Raw genomic sequence first — 20,478 nt, 5'->3', positions numbered from 1 at the left:
CATATTTGCACCATCTGTTGTGAAAGCTGTAGTTGTGGAATTGCTATTCCCTCCAAATGCAATGCAATATTGATCCAGGCATTCAAGAATTATTTAGCTTTGATACTAAAACCATTCAAATGTGTTGGATTTGTTGAACTGCTTTAAATGACATCGAATCGAAACATGTGCTTCGATTTACAAGAATATGTATGACTTTTTTTTTGCTTTTGTTCAGTGGCCTATTTTCAGTGGGAAATGTATCCTCTATTTTTGCGTTATAGATTTAAATGGTCATGAGATGTTGTGGCTTTTTGGTTACAAAAAGACACTGTGTCCTTATTGCCCTATGAATAGAGGATAGTGTGATAATGTGTATGTGTAGGGTTCCTGGAAATCCCTGACATTGTATTTAATTGAACATTTTTGACTGGTCCAGTGTCACACTGGTGCTACAGTCTGTTATAAAACAGTTAGTTTTGGTTTCTCGAATTTGATTGGCTGAGCAGTGTTCTAACAGCACTAGGACGTTTCACTGTTTGTATCACTCATCTTATTAAATGTAGCCTATACCTGCCATTTTTTATGTCAGATTCTTAAACGGAATCAAATTCATTTAGAATAATAAGACACTAGGGCTCAGGCCCGGACTGGCCATCGGGAGCACCGGGAGAATTCCAGAATAGCCTGGCGACTAATTTGCGTTTTTTTTTTTTTTTTTTTTTATAGGCTACTACTACCTTTACCAGTGATCATTTTCAAATTCGTCATTCAATAAAATTATTATTATTAAAAAAATCATGAATCTGTTAGTCTTGACTGGCAAGGCTACGATTTGACTTTAAGCCTCAGCCAAACGGTTACACAGAAAATGCGAGCATCACCCGATGATGGACAGAAAACGGCCAGGTGGAGCAGAGAGGGAAAGGACAAAGAAAAAGAAAGCACTCAGAGAACAAGCATCAAAATGTTGCAAAATGAATGACCTGTTCAGGGCTTCAAGTGCAGGTCAGTTTCATCTGTAAATACTGTAGGCCCCTACTTCTTTCTTCGTTAACTGAAATGCTATCTAAGCGGTGTATAGCGCCCCTATTACTATCGTCATTCAAAATACTGTAGGCCTATGCTAAAGGAGATTAATATTATTTAGTGTAAAGTTACATTAGTAATTTAGCAGACAAATATTAACATTTATGTGGTACTGGGAGCAGGGAGACAGGAGTGATAGTGCAGACATCAACAAAAAGAATGCAATAACATTTTATTAGACAATTTAGAAAATTATGTCTGCCCATTTGTGAGGTATAAAACTTTTTTCCTTTCCTTTCCTTTTTATTTTATTTTTTATTTTTATCAAATGAAGGTGGAGACAGTCAACCTAGCACTAGCTGTGGTGCAATGATCACACATTTCAACCAGGGAGTGAGATGACATGTAGAAGCAAAATAATATATATATTTTTTAACATATTGTATGAAATATAGTGTTGCTAAATGTTGGATATTTAAGTCATTTTAAGATAAAAACAACAACATTTTGTCATAAATATAATACTATGATTTTTTACTAAAATAAATGTAGATTCTGGGCAAACAAATTACAATAAGGTGGTTGTTTTACACCAAGGTGGAGACAGTTCTGTTTGTAACATGAGGCCAGAACAAGTGACAGGTGAAGAAGTGACAGGTGAAGAAGAGACAGGTACAAGAAAAATACGCACACTTTATACATACATACATATATAACACTCCACTTTACTTAGTGTGTGAGGCTGATGATACTGGTGGAAGGGAGAGACAGAGAGATATTAGGGTAAATGAAGAGAAGGAAAAGGGAAGTGAGGATACCGTTCAAGAGAAAGCCTTTAATTATTTTACACGGCCCCTGGCTAAGGATTTAGACCAATAAATGTAATTTAGGAAAAAATCTACATTTTATTTGGGTGCATAGGATGGCCTGGATGGGTGTAGGATTTCCCGGCCTTAAATTGTGTCCCAGTCCGGCCCTACTAGGGCTGTTACCAATCAAATGAAATCAGTATCAAGTTCAACACAATCCATGCTTGCACTGCAGAGATGGAACAGAAGCTGCATCTGAAGTTTACAGTGTTTACATGCATTTACAGCGATTATAATTGCATAAATAACGTTACAAGATAAATAATTTCAGAACCATAACCTTATAAAAATAATTCCGTTATTCCTAGTGAAGCATAAATTGTTGTAATTTCTTAATGACTTTGGAATGTAGTGGTCAGTTTACTGAAATGAAGCATCCTCAATGACGCCTCCGAAATGAGACAGTAATAGTGAGCAACTGTCACGTCTGTCAGATGGAGTGCCGATGATAGCCACCAGAGGGCACACCTCCTGTCTCCTTGATCATACCATGAACTGCATTTCCCATGATTCATTGCTTGGACTTATGTTCTGATTCCTGCCACCTGTATGTGATTTATCTCGGTCATGTTTGCCTATTTAACCCTTGTGTAATGAAAACACTGTGTTTTCACTAATGACCATATATTATCTTTTATGTGTATCTGCTTGTTGTAAGAGACCTGCATTGTGTTTTGTCAGATTTGATTGGAACTATTTTTGTGGCCGACATAGTGCATAGTCCTCAAACACCTTTTAGTCACACTGGCACGAAAAAAGGTTGCAAAATGCGACCTTGATTGCATTTAACAAACACAACTTTCCTAAGACCTTCCCCTCGGGGGAATCCCTGCTGCCATTTTGAAGTGTTTTCAACTTTGTTAAGTAGGCAAGGGAAGTTTATTTGGACAGACCATCGACCCCTCGATTTTGACTGAGGGAGCGAGTCTACTCAATATGTATAAGGTGCATTCATAATTACCATAGATTTCAGCTTGTACCACCTGACCTCTGCAGATTTATTTAGGCGGTGATATTGTTGCCATAGAAACAAATAATTCCCAGTCCGAGAACGTAACGTGTCGTCATCTCGAAATTATGGTAATTACGACATGGCGTGAGCGCAGCAACACTTCATAGACCACAATGCAACACGGTTGTGAAGTCACAGCAGATCGTGCTTAATTTACCCCCACCCCACATAACTCTAGTGTAGGTTATTTTGACATTTAACCACATACTTAACCAACATACTTGTAGCTACCTTAAGCTGACTGTTTACAGGTATAATTATTGTATTGTTATCATTTTTGTTTGTGTCATTTTTTACATTTTCTCCAACAGCCCAAGCATACAAACAGACCAATAGAAAACTAACTCATAATTACATTTTTGTCCAGGAATGCTCTGTTATAAATAATTATAAAACATTCATTTTGCTGATGAGTATGCAAACTGAAGGTGCGTTTAGGGCTCATTAGATAATTCCAAAGTCCTCTAAGGCCTTGACAAGGACAGTGTCTTTCACATCGGTGAAGACTTTGTTGATGTTTTTGGTGTCCGTGGCGCAGGTGAAGTGAGGGAAGATTTGTTTGGAGATCTTTGTCTCGTAGGACACTGCATTGTTTAGATATAAACTTCTGATGAAATCCATGGCATCTTGAACGTCCCGACGTTTACCTGAAGGTGGCATCAAACCACAGAGGAAAGGAAAGGAAAGGAAGAGTCAATCAGGTATGACAAACAAGAGATAATGCTGCCTTTCACTTTGATTGAATGTGCACCAAACTACCTTCAAATCCAGGAAAATATGTTTTTAGATCTGAGAACTGAATCTTTTCAGCCAGGATGTCGATTTTGTTTAGGAACAGGATGATAGAGGAATTAGCAAACCACATTGAGTGGATGGTAGTGTAAAACAGTGACAAGCTCTCTTCCATACGGTTCTGTAGCCAAAGAGAGGAAGAGAACAAAGATTAAGAAATGTATAAATTTTACACTGGAAGGACAGGAGAGGTATTAGGAAGCATACATCCTTGTTATTCTCCTCCAGAAGTTGGTCGTACTCGCTGATGGAGGCTAGAAATATGAGCGATGTCACATTTTCAAAGCAATGGATCCACTTCCTTCTCTGTCCTCTCTGACCACCGACATCTACAATCCTAAAAAAAGACAGACAGACCAGAAATCAAGTTTAGTCCCATCCACTTTTATATTTCATCTGGTGTGGTGGATTTGCACCAGGCCTAGATTTGTCCCTAAAATCTGTTCCTTATTCCTTTATCACATTTCTTCTGAATTAGATGGCTTCTCACCTTGATTTTTTATTTACAGAAACACTAGGGACTAAATGAGGTAATTAACAAGATACTGGGGGGTATTCCAGAAAACACTTACTCCCGGACATGTTTTTGGAACCCGCGTACCTCGAGTAAACAAGGGAGTTCAGGGTATGTTTGACTGTAAGATAACCTTGCTTTCTGGAATACACCTCAGGAATATGTGGGGATGTTGATGGACTTAATCTACTCCATCTATGTTTTGATCATCGTTCTGATGTTCCAACGATAAAAGTTTTGTGAAAAAAATGAAAAATCCTGGCGCTGCCTGGCAACTTAAAAAAAAAAAAAAAACGCTGGGGAAAGAGTTAAATAAACATTTAAAGGTATATTTCAAAAAGTAATATATAAATAGTAAACTATAAGTATGATGTTAAGTTCACTTCAAGAAAACTTATGTGCAGTGTAAAACTACTAAACTAGTAGTTTACTGAGAGTATACTTCAAAGTGTACTTTCATACACTAAACAAATTTGCTAAAAGTATTTAAATAGTAAACTATCAGTATACCTATAAGTTCACTTGTTGTAGTTGCAGTGCAAATGATAAATGTAATTGTAAATTAGTTGTGTACTCAAATTTGACTACTTTTACACTTAAAGTATACTTAAAAGTATACTATTATACACTAAAAAGTGGGCCAATTTAATCCTTAGTACTGAAATAGTACACATACAAGTATACATAGTACACTGATATCAGTATAACTTACTACATAAAGTATACTTAAAATATATTTGAACTTTACTTAAGTATTCTTTCAAAAAATAAGTATACATTCATTTTATTAAGTGGAAACCGTGATACATTGTCATTATTGTGTTATAAAATGACTCATAACGTGATTTTGGTCATATATTGCTCACCTCTACTTCCACAGAAGAAAGAAAGTCATGACAGTTTCGGGTGAACTGTCTCTTTCAATGCCCACATAACTTATAATGTTGAGACAGGTTTTTCATTGCCGTACCTGAGAGTCATCTTCTCCAATTCAAAGCAATAGTCTATGATGCCGGAAGTGGGGAATCTGACTTGAAGAACATCTTGATTTGTTGGGATGTAGCCTTCAGCTGTGATGCGATCCAAGTCACTAATAAAGCTTTAAGAAACACGTAATTCAGACACTTTTATTGAAAACCATACCATGTGCTGGGAATTGGTTATGAAGGCATTGTTTGCATAATGATTCATAGACAAACATGAAGGAATTAATATCAATAAAGAAGCAATAAAAGACAGGAATTGTCTTGAACACACTTACTACTTAGTGGAGTCTAGTAGCTGATACTCTCTGCGCCGTCCATAGCAGACCTTAACGCCTTGGTCTTCCCATAGGTGACGAATAGCCTCTACGTAACTTCTCTGCAGTTGCGTTATCTGATGTATGTCCTGATCCTGGAACCGCTGGGCATAAATCTACAGACATCACAGAACTCATGAGACTGCAAATTCAATTACAGTGCAAGATCTTTATTAAAAAGCGTCCCTATTATGCTATTTTAAAGGTTCCTAAATTTCTCCTCCAAAAAAGGTTTACATGCATCCAAGGTCAAAAACTTGAATTTTTCTTATAATACATTGCAGCATCTCCTTTTTCTCACTGAGTCTGAAACGGTTCAATAAAGGATTCGTACTTTCTAAACCCATCCTTTCCTCTGATTGGTCAGATGGCCCAGTTTTATGTGATTGGTCTACTCTGCTCTGATTGGTCAGATGGCCCAGTCTGTTTTGATTGGTCTATTGTGATTGGTCTACTCTGGGGAGCATGATTCTGTTGTGTAGTAAACTTATATTTGCTTTTAAAATTGGCATTGTATTGTGCACTACTGGGCCTATGGAAGTAAAATAATGACAAATGTTTTTGAAACAAAAAAGCTTGTTGAATTGCACTACTTGAAAAAATATGCATTGCTTGCATTTTAATGCATTGTATTTTTAGGGTTTGCATTTTTATGGGCTGAAATTCAACATGGTTGTATATTTAAAGGGTTAGTTCACCCAAAAATGAAAATTATGTCATTAATGACTCACCCTCATGTCGCTCCAAGCCCGCAAGACCTCCGTTCATCTTCGGAACACAGTTTAAGATATTTTAGATTTAGTCCGAGAGCTTTCTGTCCCTCCCTTGAAAATGTATGTACGGTATACTGTCCATGTCCAGACTACAGTGGCTCAATCTTAAGTTTATAAAGTGACGAGAATACTTTTTGTGCGCTAAAAACAACAAAAATAACGACTTTATTCCACTATTCATTTCCTTCTCTCTGGGCCTCGAGTCTTTTCACGTGGTATAACTGCGTAGCGCATCTGTTTTGTACGTCACACGTAGGCTCACTATTGGCCGACGCTGGGCATGTGTGTGATGCGTGTGACGTACAACCCAGAAGCGCTACGCAGTTATACTACGTGAACTAACTCGAGGCCCAGAGAGAAGGAAATGAATAGTGGAATAAAGTCGTTATTTTTGTTTGTTTTTGCACACAAAAAGTATTCTCATCGCTTTATAAACTTAAGATTGAGCCACTGTAGTCACTTGGACTACTTTGATGATGTCTGTATTACCTTTTCTGGACATGGACAGTATACCGTACATACATTTTCAATGGAGGGACAGAAAGCTCTCGGACTAAATCTAAAATATCTTAAACTGTGTTCCAAAGATGAACGGAGGTCTTACGGGCTTGGAACGACATGAGGGTGAGTCATTAATGACATCATTTTCATTTTTGGGTGAACTAATTACTGACGACTCGACTCATTTCAGGCAGTTCAGAATCGGTTCTTTCTTTTGGGAGACAATGGCCCTGTCCTAAATGGCATCTAAAAATTGTGAGTTTTTCTTAGTGTTATTATATATGTATAAATTATTTAATAATTAATATTTTTTATAATCTTTTATTATTTATCTATAATAATAAATACAAAAAAATAAATTGTAATTTATTTACATTTGTAATTTATTAACATTTGCCAAACCCACTACTACCCACAGGATAGTTGATATAAAATGGCCCTCATGAATCTCTGGGCTCAACAGAAACACACTCGGCCTCTTGATTACCTCATTCTGTGGGTTGGAGTAGGGAATCTTTAGCGTGTTCATGGCTTCTGTCATTGCTCTCATAGCTTGGAAGATATTCTGATAAACCAGTTTAGAGTAGCTACGCCTCTCGTCAGTTGAGAAGCCCTTGCCATGAATAATCCTCATCTGCTTCGTAAAAGTTGTCTTTCCGCTTTCTCCCGTGCCTAAATGAAAGCAAAATGTATTTCTTTTTAAATTTCTTTTAAATATATATATATATATTTTTTTTGGTAATTTCTTTTAAATTTTTCATTCATTTAATTGTCTTTTCAGAAAGCTCAGCGCTGAGTGTGTTTTGATATTTCTTCCTTAAGTTTTATGAACTCAGAAAATACACAGATGAGCCATTACATTATGACAACCTACCTAATAACCTGTAGGACCTCCTTTAGGACCTAAAGGAGCGAGGCATTGATTCAACGAGGTGGCGAAATGTCTCTTGGGGTATCTGGTACCATAATGTCAACAGCAGGTCCTCCAGTTCCCATTCATTGCAGGGCGGTGGTTATGTAGCGCAAACCTGCTTTTCCAAGTCGAATTTTCCAAGTACAAATGTTCGATTGGGTAAATGTCAGGTGAACTTGGAGGCCAAGGCATTAACAGTGGTTCCTCGAATGGCGCATTATCCTGTTGGTAATGGCCATCACCAGCAGGGAACACAGTTGCCATAAATGGGTGCACTTGGTCCGCAACAATGTTCAGATACCTGACAGCTGTCAGGGATTGTGCTATTGGGAAGGAAACATCACCCACAGCATAACACCGCCGCATCCGGCCTGTGTCCGCCCAACAGTGCATCCAGGTGTCATAGCCTCTGTTGGAAATCGGCGTATCCACACTCGGCTGTCGACGTGATGCACCAGGAATCTTGATTCGCAAGACCAGGCCAATTTATTCCAATCATCCAATCTCGATGATCTTGGGCCCATTTCATGTGTTGTTGGTGATGGCGTGCAGTTAGCATGGGGACCCGGCTGGGTCGTCAACTACACAGGCCCATATGCAGAAGGCTGCGATGAACTGTGTGCTGTGACACATTGCCATGGTCACCACTGTTGTAGCTGCTGGTGATTTGTTGCACTGTGGCCCTGTGGTCGCTGTGAACAATGCACGACAGTCTCTGCCCCCCTCTGGCATCAATGAGCTGTGGACGACACACAGCTGGATGACGGTTCATTGTTTGGCCATTGTTGCACCACTTTTTATATGTACTCACTACAGTGGCACATGAACAACCCACAAGGCGATCGAAGTTCCGAGGCACCATGCCTTTACAATTTGTCCTTTATCAAACTCCCTGACACTGAACACTCTACTGACTAATCCGCTGGTGGTATATACAGTGCATCCGGAAAGTTTTCACAGCGCTTCACTTTTTCCACATTTTGTTATGTTACAGCCTTATTCCAAAATGGATTCATTATTTTCCTCAATTCTACAAACAATACCCATAATGACAACGTGAAAGAAGTTTGTTTGAAATCTTTGCAAATTTATAAAAAATTAAATACAATAAAAAATCACATGTACATAAGTATTTGTGTAACCTTTGCTCAATACTTTGTTGAAGCACCTTTGGCACCAATTACAGCCTCAAGTCTTTTTGAGTATGATTCTCCAAGCTTGGCACACCTATTTTTGGTAGGGGTGTAACGGTTCACAAAATTCACGGTTCGGTTCGATACGATACACTTGTGTCACGGTTCGGTACGGTTCGGTTCGGTACGTTTTCCATACAGCAAAAATAAATAAATCCCAGAGAAATTTCCTTGAAATAATTTTTTATTTTTATTTTTTATTTAATGAAACTAACATTATAAAGTATGATTTTTTTTTTTGCTTTTTTTTTTGCTTTTTTTTTTGCTTTTTTTTTACTGAGTAATAATGGAGCTTGACTCTTCTTATGAGCATATAAAACAAAACAGCTCCTTGGACAAAATGAAATGTAATATTATAATAGTAGGCTAGTTAAACAAAGGTTTATTTTAGTTCAGAGTAACATTTGAGGGCAGCAATTGTATTCATAATGTCAAAATAAAACCGACGTAATGTTACTTAGAAACATTATAGCCCACTATTCCTGACAAACTTCCATACCTTGCAGTTAGTGTTACTACAGTAAATCCATGGTGAATGTTGCTGATGTCACGGTTGATAATTCATTGTTTCCTCTGTGTCGCGTGTCACTGTTTGTTTACATGTCTGTGAGTTTGCGTGAGTGGGCGTTGTCCCGCTCGCGTGTTTGTTCAGTGCTCCAGCTGTCTGCAATCATCTCATTTCCCCTCCTCAGCTGTTTCCCATTACCATTCTCTACATATACTCACTCATCTCTCCATTCCAGTGTCCATCCGTTGCTTGCAGTCTCTCGTGTTGTTCGTGCCGTCTTCCGGGTTGTTGTCGTCTTCTGCTGTGGATGTTTTCCTGTTGTTTCACCGCACCCGAGCACCGATCACCGAGCACTGAGCACCGAGCACCTGACCATCGAAGTCCCTGTGTGACCGAGCCTGAGCGTCATCCCCCTGAGTATTCCGTCAGCCCTGTGGCCAGAGAAGCGTCTTCGCGAGTTCAACCTGAGAAGGATCTTCCTCATTGACTTTGAGTGATATTCATTGTATTGAGTGTTGAGTCCTAATAAACACTTGTTCACCTGCTATTGCTTCCAGTGATTTGTCATGACAGAACGGATGGACCAAGAAACGGGAGCAGCGGGTGATTCATCTGCTTCATTGGAGGAATTCATTCGCGGGTGCATCGGCCGGATGGATGCACAGGATCGCAACCAGGGGGAGACTGGACGTGCGATTCAGGCTCTTGTCACACAGGTGTCCGAGCTCACCCAGCGATTCCATCAGCTGCAACCTCCCACTGCGCCAGCACCTCTGGAAGCACTTGCAGTTCCCCCTACACCAGCTGTGCCTCTCTCCCAGTCTGAGCCTCGATTGCCCACTCCTGAGCTGTACTCCGGTGAGCCTAACCTTTGTCGTTCGTTTCTAACACGTTGCAGTATGCATTTCTCATTGCAGCCCAGAACCTTTGAGAGAGAGGAGGCTAAGGTAGCATTCGTGCTCACGCTGCTGACTGGGAGAGCGGCGCTTTGGGGAACTGCAGTGTGGGAGAACCAACACCAGTGCTGCTCCTCGTTCCAGGCACTCGCGGTGGAGATGAAACGTGTCTTCGATCGAGCCATCGCGGGAAGGGAAGCTGCCAGGGTCTTGGCGGATCTACGCCAAGGAGATCGTTCCGTGTCGGATTATTCCATCGAGTTTAAGACCCTGGCGGCCGAGTGTCGCTGGAACGAGGAGGCGCAGTGGGATCATTTCCTGCATGGGCTGGCCGAACGTGTCCAGAGAGAGATCTACGCCCTGGACCTCCCATCCTCCCTCAACGAGCTCATGGATCTGGCCTTGAGAGTGGACGCCCGACTGTCTCGGATTGGTCAGAGGACGTCACCCAATCTGGTTCGCGGCGGGATGGAGAACCAGCGGTCCAGTGGTCTGGACGCGTTCGGTCCCCACGATCCCGAGCCCATGCAGGTGGGGCGAGCTCGGCTTTCCCGGGAGGAGAGAGAAAGGCGGAGATCCCAGGGCCTTTGTCTGTACTGTGGTGGCGCCGGACATTTTGCTCATAGTTGTCCGGTAAAAGGCCCAGCCCGATAGTAAGTATGAGGCTACTATCGGGTGGGATCTCCGCAGGAAAGACCTCATCCACTTCCACCATCCTCCCGGTAAGACTGAGATGGTCTACCCAGGATCACCACTGCAGTGCACTCATAGACTCTGGAGCCGAAGGTAACTTCATGGATCACCGGTTTGCACTACAGTTACAGATTCCCCTCCGAACACTTCCCCAGAGAATTACTGTCAATGCGCTCAACGGACAAACTCTACCTGCCATCTTTCAAGCTACCGAAAAACTTACCTTCATCACATCAGGAAATCATGCCGAAACCATTTCTTTTTACATTACGGACTCACAACTCACCCCCATAGTTTTAGGACACCCCTGGCTTAGCTTGCACAACCCACGTATCGATTGGAAAGGCAGAACCATCTCAGCTTGGAGAAGTCGTGTCTAGTGTCTGCTTGTTCTGTTGTTTCTGTCCCTGTGTTTCAGGAGGAAGCCGTGGACTTATCAAACGTGCCCGAGGAGTACCGGGACCTGAGTGAAGTGTTCAGTAAGTCAAGGGCTGCTTCTCTCCCTCCGCATCGTCCCTATGACTGTGCTATAGATATTCTGCCAGGTAAGTCTCCGCCTAAGGGCAAGATCTATTCGCTCTCAGTTCCGGAGAGGGAGGCTATGGAGAAATATATTTCTGATTCTCTGGCAACCGGGTTCATCCGCCCTTCCTCTTCTCCAGCGGGGGCGGGGTTCTTTTTTGTGGGGAAGAAAGACGGATCTCTGCGACCTTGCATTGATTACCGAGGGTTGAATAACATCACGGTAAAGAATACTTATCCTTTGCCGTTAATGTCTTCAGCCTTCGAGAGGTTGCAGGGAGCCTCACTCTTCACAAAATTGGATTTGCGTAATGCTTATCATTTGGTCCGCATCAGGGAGGGGGATGAATGGAAGACTGCTTTTAACACCCCTAGGGGGCATTTTGAATATTTGGTTATGCCTTTTGGGCTTTCCAATAGTCCCGCAGTCTTCCAGGCACTAGTCAATGATGTGTTGCGAGACATGATCGATCAATTCATATATGTTTACCTGGATGACATATTGATTTTTTCTTCGTCTCTCCAGGAACATGTGCAACATGTACGACTAGTGCTTCAAAGGTTGTTAGAGAATGGGCTTTTTGTCAAGGCGGAGAAATGCGTTTTTCATGCACAGTCGGTTCCCTTTCTGGGACACATTGTGTCGGCTGAAGGTATGCTGATGGATCCTGACAAGGTTAAGGCTGTGGTAGAGTGGCCAATCCCAGATTCCCGCAAGGCCCTGCAGCGGTTTTTGGGATTCGCCAACTTCTATCTGCGTTTTATTCGCAATTTCAGCCAACTAGCCGCACCCCTGACTGCCTTGACCTCTCCCAAAACTGCGTTCAGGTGGTCAGACGCAGCTGAGGTTGCGTTTGCCAAACTCAAGAGCCGCTTTGTTTCAGCTCCAATCTTAATTGCCCCTGATGCATCACGTCAGTTTGTGGTAGAGGTCGATGCGTCAGAGGTGGGGGTAGGTGCAGTGCTTTCACAACGCTCTCCTTCAGACGACAGAATGCATCCCTGCGCGTTTTTGTCACATCGATTATCTCCTGCTGAACGAAATTATGACATTGGTAACCGTGAGTTGTTGGCAGTCAAGCTAGCTTTGGAGGAATGGCGTCACTGGTTGGAGGGTTCAGGGGTACCCTTTATAGTCTGGACTGACCACAAGAATTTGGAGTACATTAGAACCGCCAAGAGATTGAACTCCAGGCAGGCTCGGTGGGCACTTTTTTTCGGCCGTTTCGATTTTACTCTTTCCTATCGTCCGGGTTCCAAGAACATCAAACCCGATTCTTTGTCGCGTATTTTTGATCGTCCCGAACACGAATCTACTCCCGAGCGCATTTTTCCAGAGACCCTAATTATCTCTGCGCTCACTTGGGAGGTCGAATCGAAGGTCAAGAAGGCCTCAGAAGGGGTAACGCCTCCGATCCGGTGTCCACCTAACCGCTTATTTGTGCCGGAGGGATTACGATCAGACGTTATCCAGTGGGGTCATTGTTCCAGTCTAGCTTGCCATCCAGGGGTGAGTCGTACCATATTTCTTGTTAAGCAGCGATTCTGGTGGCCTCTTATGGCTCGTGATGTTCACAATTTTGTTTTGGCTTGCTCTAGTTGTGCCACTGGTAAGTCGTCCAATCGACCCCCAGATGGGTTACTTCAACCGCTGTCGGTGCCTTCGAGACCCTGGTCCCACATCGCTCTAGATTTTATCACCGCCCTCCCACCCTCCCAGGGTAACACGGTAGTTTTGACCGTGGTGGACCGATTCTCGAAGGCAGCCCACTTTATTCCCTTGCCTAAATTACCTTCAGCCAAGGAGACAGCAGTGGCAGTCGTTAACCACGTCTTTCGGTTACATGGCCTCCCGACAGACGTGGTTTCTGACAGGGGACCCCAGTTTGTGTCCAGATTTTGGCGAGAGTTTTGTAGATTGCTGGGGGCGACGGTCAGTCTGTCCTCTGGGTTCCATCCCCAGAGCAATGGTCAAACTGAGAGAGCCAACCAAGATTTGGAAAGAACGTTACGATGTTTGGTCTCCAGGAATCCCTCCTCCTGGAGTCAACAACTTGCTACGGTGGAGTACGCCCACAATACGTTGCCAGTGTCATCCACGGGCCTATCTCCATTTGAGTGTAGTGTAGGGTACCAACCACCTGTTTTTCCTAGTGCTGAATCCGAAGTTGCGGTCTCCTCTGCCCACGCCTTCATCCAGAGGTGTCACCGTACTTGGACGAGGGCCCGAGAGACACTCCTCCAAGTGCGGGAGCGCACCAAGGCCAAGGCCGATCGCCACCGGTCAAGGCCTCCCGTATACGTCGTCGGTTCCAAAGTGTGGCTTTCTACCAAGAACATTCCTCTCCGTTCCGTGTCGAATAAACTAGCTCCTAAATTCATTGGCCCGTTTTCTGTCACCAAGATTGTTAGTCCGGTGGCAGTCCGCCTCAATCTTCCTCCGGCGTACAGGAGGATTCACCCCGTCTTCCACGTTTCTAAAGTTAAGCCTGTGTTTTTTTCACGTATTAATCCGCCTGTCCCAGTTCCCCCACCGCCGCGACTCGTAGACGGGGAACCATCCTATTCGGTCCGTCGCATCCTGGATTCTAGGCGGAGGGGACGCGGATTTCAGTACTTGGTGGATTGGGAAGGTTACGGTCCGGAGGAGAGAAGTTGGGTTCCTGCTCGTGACATCCTGGATCACTCCCTTATCGATGATTACAATCGACAGGTAAGGAGGTCTGGGAATGCCGTGAGGCATTCCTAGGAGAGGGGGTACTGTCACGGTTGATAATTCATTGTTTCCTCTGTGTCGCGTGTCACTGTTTGTTTACATGTCTGTGAGTTTGCGTGAGTGGGCGTTGTCCCGCTCGCGTGTTTGTTCAGTGCTCCAGCTGTCTGCAATCATCTCATTTCCCCTCCTCAGCTGTTTCCCATTACCATTCTCTACATATACTCACTCATCTCTCCATTCCAGTGTCCATCCGTTGCTTGCAGTCTCTCGTGTTGTTCGTGCCGTCTTCCGGGTTGTTGTCGTCTTCTGCTGTGGATGTTTTCCTGTTGTTTCACCGCACCCGAGCACCGATCACCGAGCACTGAGCACCGAGCACCTGACCATCGAAGTCCCTGTGTGACCGAGCCTGAGCGTCATCCCCCTGAGTATTCCGTCAGCCCTGTGGCCAGAGAAGCATCTTCGCGAGTTCAACCTGAGAAGGATCTTCCTCATTGACTTTGAGTGATATTCATTGTATTGAGTGTTGAGTCCTAATAAACACTTGTTCACCTGCTATTGCTTCCAGTGATTTGTCATGACAGATGATCTGTGGATACCGGTCAGTTCATTCATTCATGGCATGATGTTTCTTCCTGGTTTCCACGTCAGCGCTGTTTGATCCGTTAATAACAGAGAAATGTGCATGTTTCTCACTAGATCTCGCAGCGATGTTATTACTTCAGTGGTGAATTCAAAAAGCATTTGAAATTCAAATGCTTTCTTTACTGGTCTGGATCTCTTAGCGCTGTGTGGTAGTGTTGCTTAATCAGGCTCGCGCATAGGGCTCGCGAGTCCCGCTTCACAGGTCAAAACTGATAAACGGTCCACACAAACACAATAAGAGTAGCTCCGTTTCGTTCCTTACATTGCATTTGCCAGTTGATGTTGTGGTCGCGCCAACCTCTATGAGCGCGCTTGCCACCCGCGACGCGCCTTCATTTGAAATAAAATTGAAATTTTGGTCGGCAGAAAAAATGGTCCAACGAACCGTTCGGTACGTAATGCGTACCGAAAACCGAACCGAAAGCCTCGTACCGAACGGTTCGATACGAATACGCGTATCGTTACACCCCTAATTTTTGGGCAGTTTCTCCCATTCTTCTTTGCAGAACCTCTCAAGCTCCATCAGGTTGGATGGGGAGTGTCGGTGCATAACCATTTTCAGAACTCTCCAGAGAGGATCAATCGGGTTCAAGTCTGGACTCTGGCTGGGCCACTCTAGGACATTCACAGAGTTGTCCTGTAGCCACTCCTTTGTTATCTTGGCTGTGTGCTTAGGGTCGTTGTCCTGTTGGAAGATGAACTGTCGCCCCAGTCTGAGGTCCAGAGCGCTCTGGAGCAGATTTTCATCAAGGATCGATCCTAACTAGTCTCCCACTGAGTTCCTGCCGCTAAAAAACATCCCAACAGCATGATGCTGCCACCACCATGCTTCACTGTAGGGATGGTATTGGCCAGGTGATGAGCGGTGCCTGGTTTCCTCCAGACATGACGCTTGCCATTCAGGCCAAAGAGTTCAATCTTTGTTTCTCATGGTCTGCGAGTCCTTCAGGTGCCTTTTGGCAAACTCCAGGTGGGCTGTCATGTGCCTTTTCCTGAGGAGTGGCTTCCGTCTGGCACTCTACCATACAGGCCTGATTGGTGGAGTGCTGTAGAGATGGTTGTTCTTCTGGAAGGTTCTCCTCTCTCCACAGAGAAATGCTGGAGCTCTGTCAGAGTGACCATCTGGTTCTTGGTCACCTCCCTGACTAATACCCTTCTCCCCTGATCACTCAGTTTGGCCGGGCGGCCAGCTCTAGGAAGAGTCCCGGTGGTTCCAAACTTCTTCCATTTACAGATGATGGTGGCCACTGTGTTCATTGGGACCTTCAATGCTGCAGAAATGTTTCTGTACCCTTCCCCAGATCTGTGCCTCGATACAATCCTGTCTTGGAGGTCTACAGGCAATTCCTTGGATTTCATGGCTTGGTTTGTGCTCTGACATGCACTGTTAACTGTGGAACCTTATATAGACAGGTGTGTGCCTTTCCAAATCAACTGAATTTACCACAAGTGGACTCCAAGCAAGTTGTAGAAACATCAAGGATGATCAGTGGAAACAGCATGCACCTGAGCTCAATTTTGAGTGTCATGGCAAAGGCTATGAATACTTATGTACATGTGATTTTTGTTTTGTTTTTTATTTTTAATAAAGTTTTCAAATAAACTTCTTTCACGTTGTCATTATGGGGTATTGTTTGTAGAATTTTGAGGAAAATAATGAATTTAATCCATTTTGGAATAAGGCTGTAACATAACAAAATGTGGAAAAAGTGAAGCCCTGTGAATATTTTCCGGATGCACTGTATATTGATCTGTGAACTGCACCTGCAGTTTGCCAGGCTTGCTGATTGCTCTAGGCTTGGGGTGGTCATAATGTAATGGCTCATCTGTGTATATGCCTTTATGTATTGTGTTACAAATATGCTGTTCCTGCTTAGCAAAGATTAGCAAAGATTTTAAAGTCCCCCTGTAGCCAATAATTTTATCCCTTAAAACTCATCTTTGATCAACAAATTACATATTTAAAAGCCTTAAATCATGCCTTAAAATAACTTGAATTTAAATCAACACCCTTGCCTCATTTAGTATTCGCGGTTCTATGAATATGCAAATTATCCCCACCTCCACTCACTCGCACCAGCTCAGAGATCCAGTCGTTTATGATCACACGTTGACATGATTGGTTACACGGTAGTTTAAGATGTCAGAAACACCAGCGATTTCAAACTGCGTTTTTGAGACTGTCTTTGTTTCACTGCAGTTTTAAAGGTGCAATGTGTAAAATTTATGAGTGTCTATTTTCAGAAATCCATTATAATAAGAGTGGTGTATAAAGACCTTACAAAATGAACCGTTATGTTTTTATTATCTATGATCCATTTCTATCTACATACACCGCAGGTCACCTTACATGTTAAGTCGCCATTTTGCGCCGCCATGTTTCTACAGTAGCCCTAAACGGACAAACTTCTCTACAGAGCACGTTTCGTCACTCTGTTGTTTTATCTTCTTCTTTGTTGGTGTTTTTAGAGGCAACTTGCACCGTCACTACATTGAATACACACGAAGAAGCGTATTAGCGTTAGTAGAAGTAGTAACGAAGTACAATTGTAAGTAGTGAACTTTTAACAAATGGAGGATCACACGTATCATTTTGCACAAGAGCCGACAGAGAGGCAATCTTCGTCGGCAAAGAAGAGAAAACACGATGCAGCCAGGCGAAGTCGGGACATATGGCGGCATCAATCGCGTTTTAACATCGGTGGGGCTTTTTCCAGATGGAAGATGTTGAAGCAGGAAAAATGTTTCAAAAACGACAGCGAAGTTGCCTGTTTTCTGCTGGACAGGTAAGTTAGTCCAACTTTAGCACTTTCTGTGGTACAGAAACAGTGACAATGGTACACACTCTTGGCTATCTGTCAGTGGCCAATATTTCTTATTTTTGTAAAGAAACCTCGTTGCTTGACTGGCTACTCACTGCTGTCTCAGACGACAACATGTTTGTTTTGGCCACAGTAGCTTCTTCGAAAGGGAGGGGTGAGCGGGGGTGGGGGGGTGGGGGGGTGTTGGTAGCAATTCGCAACCAAACCACAAGGTGCCGCTTAAATTCACACACTGCACCTTTAAGGAGAAAATATTCAGCAATGGTGTTGACTTATGAATTTGCACATGGTTTTTCTGAAAGCATATTATAAAAACACCACATAGACATATAAACAACATTAAAAACTTGATGTTCACCACAGGGTAAAAACAGGGGTTTTCTTTTTTCTTTTTTTTAGGGTAAATATGCAAAGATGATGAGACAAAAAAAATCTGAACTACAGTAAATATGCAAAGATGATGAGACAAAATAAATTTGACCTTTTAAAGTAAAGTGTAATTAAATATATAACCTATATAGAGCATATCTACACTATTTCTAGTTGTATAATATTGGTAAACAAAATAGCAATAGCCTAATTATAATATAGGGTAAAAAAAAGTGTATGATCGTAATTGCATTAGAAAATATAACAAAATATCAAACTAACTGCCATTGATTTTAAAGAAAGACATCATAAGCACACTTTTCAAGCAAAACATTTCACAAAAAAAAAGTCATGACACCTGAGTGAAGGGGAACTGACGACAAACATCACCTCAGGACCAGGAAAGTTACTTTTGAGTCACAGGTCTAATCAGCTCTTATATAATCACATTTCAGGAAAGTCCCTCAAGAGAAATGGCCCAAAATGGCATTTACTAAAAACCACTTTTCATGCTCTGACTAAATTTACTTTCACTTTCAGAGAAAAAAATATAGTCAAATAAAGAATTTTTTGGTGCTTATTTTATACTTTTTCCACATGATGACTTAAAATGAATCAACGTGTTTATAAGTTTTAATACAATTCAGATAAATCAAAAAAGACTGACAGAATCATCTCACCTAATAAAAGCAACTTGATTTCTCTCCGTTCTCTTTTCCTCTGCTCTGCAAGGATGTGTTTGATTTCCTTATTTATGGAGATGGCGTTCCTTTCCTCTTCAGACAAGAAATAGGGGCAACATCTACAGCAGTAGTACTGCTCCATTACTCCAACAGAAACTGAGTAACAAAAAAAAAAAACCAGCATTAGCCTATATTTTGAACATGTAGTTGGGGTGAATGCAGGTTGTTGTTAAGTGACGCAGTCCACCTGAATCCACCATATTCGTAAGTTCTTAATTAAATGCAAATTTGGCAGTTTAGGTTTCTTGCACTAGCGTGCGGGGAGATGGAAATGGAAAACCCGGAGTTGAGTTTGAGCGGAGTAATTACAAAACGTTTTGTAGAGATGTAAACCACTCTTAACCCAAACCGGTTTTTTAGTTTGTACGCTGCCAGGTGACACGTAATTTAAGCCTGTATAACTCGAAATAAGGGCTGTAACCACCATAGTGTGTTGTTCGGATTATTCTTTAGAAAAGGTTGAAAAAGCTACATTTTAGGGTGGTCTAGTCTAACAGCGCTCGTCAATATTAAAATGACTGGATGACCAGTAAAATCCAAGAAGGCGGGCTTTACTGTAAACAGAAGCAGCGCGCGAATTCAGCGCTCTACCGTTTAGTTTTAACGGCCAGTGCGATCCGAGGTTGCTAAACATTTAATATTTGCCTATTGTTTAACGATATCAATTTTAAATGGACGACGGTAATATTTAGTGAAGCAAACTACACGTTTTGTTTTTAAATGTTTTTAAATGTAGCCGTTTTGAATTGAAAATATAATTGACGTGAGCCGAGCATTTTGCAATTTGAAATGTTAGCCTACATGACAAAATACATAAACGGAAATTAAATTATTTAACTAGAACTTTAATCCTTAAACCCAAACTAGAACAAGAAAACATTATTTTGTCCCCTACTTACAACAGGTAGTCTATGGCCTAAAATTATTAACGGAATTGATATTAGGCTACACTTCAAAAATGTAGTCTCTGACTTAAATGAAAAATTGAAAGTTCTTCTGTGGACAACAAGTAGGCTAAACAGTCATATATCGTATTTGACAACAGCAAAAACTAGGGAAATAGGGGTAACAAAGAGAATCACTCACCTTCATTCACAACAGCAGGCTTTTCATCTTCCTTGAAACAAACAGTGTCCGTGGCACCTTGAAGGAGTTTTCCTGAACGCAGTTTTTTTGTCAATCACGTCATGGTCGTTCACTTCAGATTAACCAGTTGCACTTCCCGAAAGTCTGACTTAAATGCATGATATGCCAGGTATGTTGCAGAGCAGAAGAGAACCAATGAGAAGTCAGTGGAATGCGCCCTGGCATTATTCCTCCCAGCTTTTATTTAAAGTGACTGACACATCTTTTTAACTAAAAGTAGCTCTTTCCATATTGTTGATCTGTTTATGTTGATTTATTAGTTACTTGCTAGGGGAAAACGGGGCTAGTTGTCACACAGGGAGTCTTAAAAGCTACATGGGACTGGTTGTCACTTTTTTTTTCTGTTCTTTTTTTTGCCACAATTTATTAATTAGCCTACAGGTTTTTATCTCATTGGCCCCGTTTCCTGCGTTTTCAGTGATCCGATCACAAGTGGTCGCTATTTATTAGCACCGCTATTTGGGCATGTCACAAAAGTCTTAAAAACTTTGTTTACTGAACTGTTTATTTTTTTCCCCTTGAATGAATGAATGAGGCTTTTAGCTA

General features: G+C 42.2%; 1 protein-coding gene across 1 annotated transcript; it reads right to left on the bottom strand.

Annotated features, from left to right (window-relative positions):
* Window positions 1-1,831: 1,831 nt before the first annotated feature.
* Window positions 1,832-19,997, bottom strand: LOC311295553 (guanine nucleotide-binding protein subunit alpha-14-like). Its single transcript, XM_084417009.1, has 8 exons — window positions 19,873-19,997; window positions 18,724-18,882; window positions 7,257-7,441; window positions 5,457-5,611; window positions 5,166-5,294; window positions 3,889-4,018; window positions 3,649-3,802; window positions 1,832-3,536 (listed from the first exon to the last, which is right to left on the bottom strand). Exons 2-8 carry the CDS (start codon window positions 18,866-18,868, stop codon window positions 3,334-3,336), a joined length of 1,101 nt encoding a protein of 366 aa, XP_084273135.1. The 5' UTR covers window positions 18,869-18,882; window positions 19,873-19,997; the 3' UTR covers window positions 1,832-3,333.
* Between the last annotated feature and the right edge of the window lie 481 nt (window positions 19,998-20,478).

This window comes from Rutilus rutilus (assembly GCF_951802725.1).
Source record: "Rutilus rutilus genome assembly, chromosome: 8".
In the NCBI taxonomy this organism is placed as follows: Eukaryota; Metazoa; Chordata; class Actinopteri; order Cypriniformes; family Leuciscidae; genus Rutilus; species Rutilus rutilus.
Note: the sequence above shows the minus strand (reverse complement) of the source record. Positions and strands in the feature narration are given on the sequence as shown.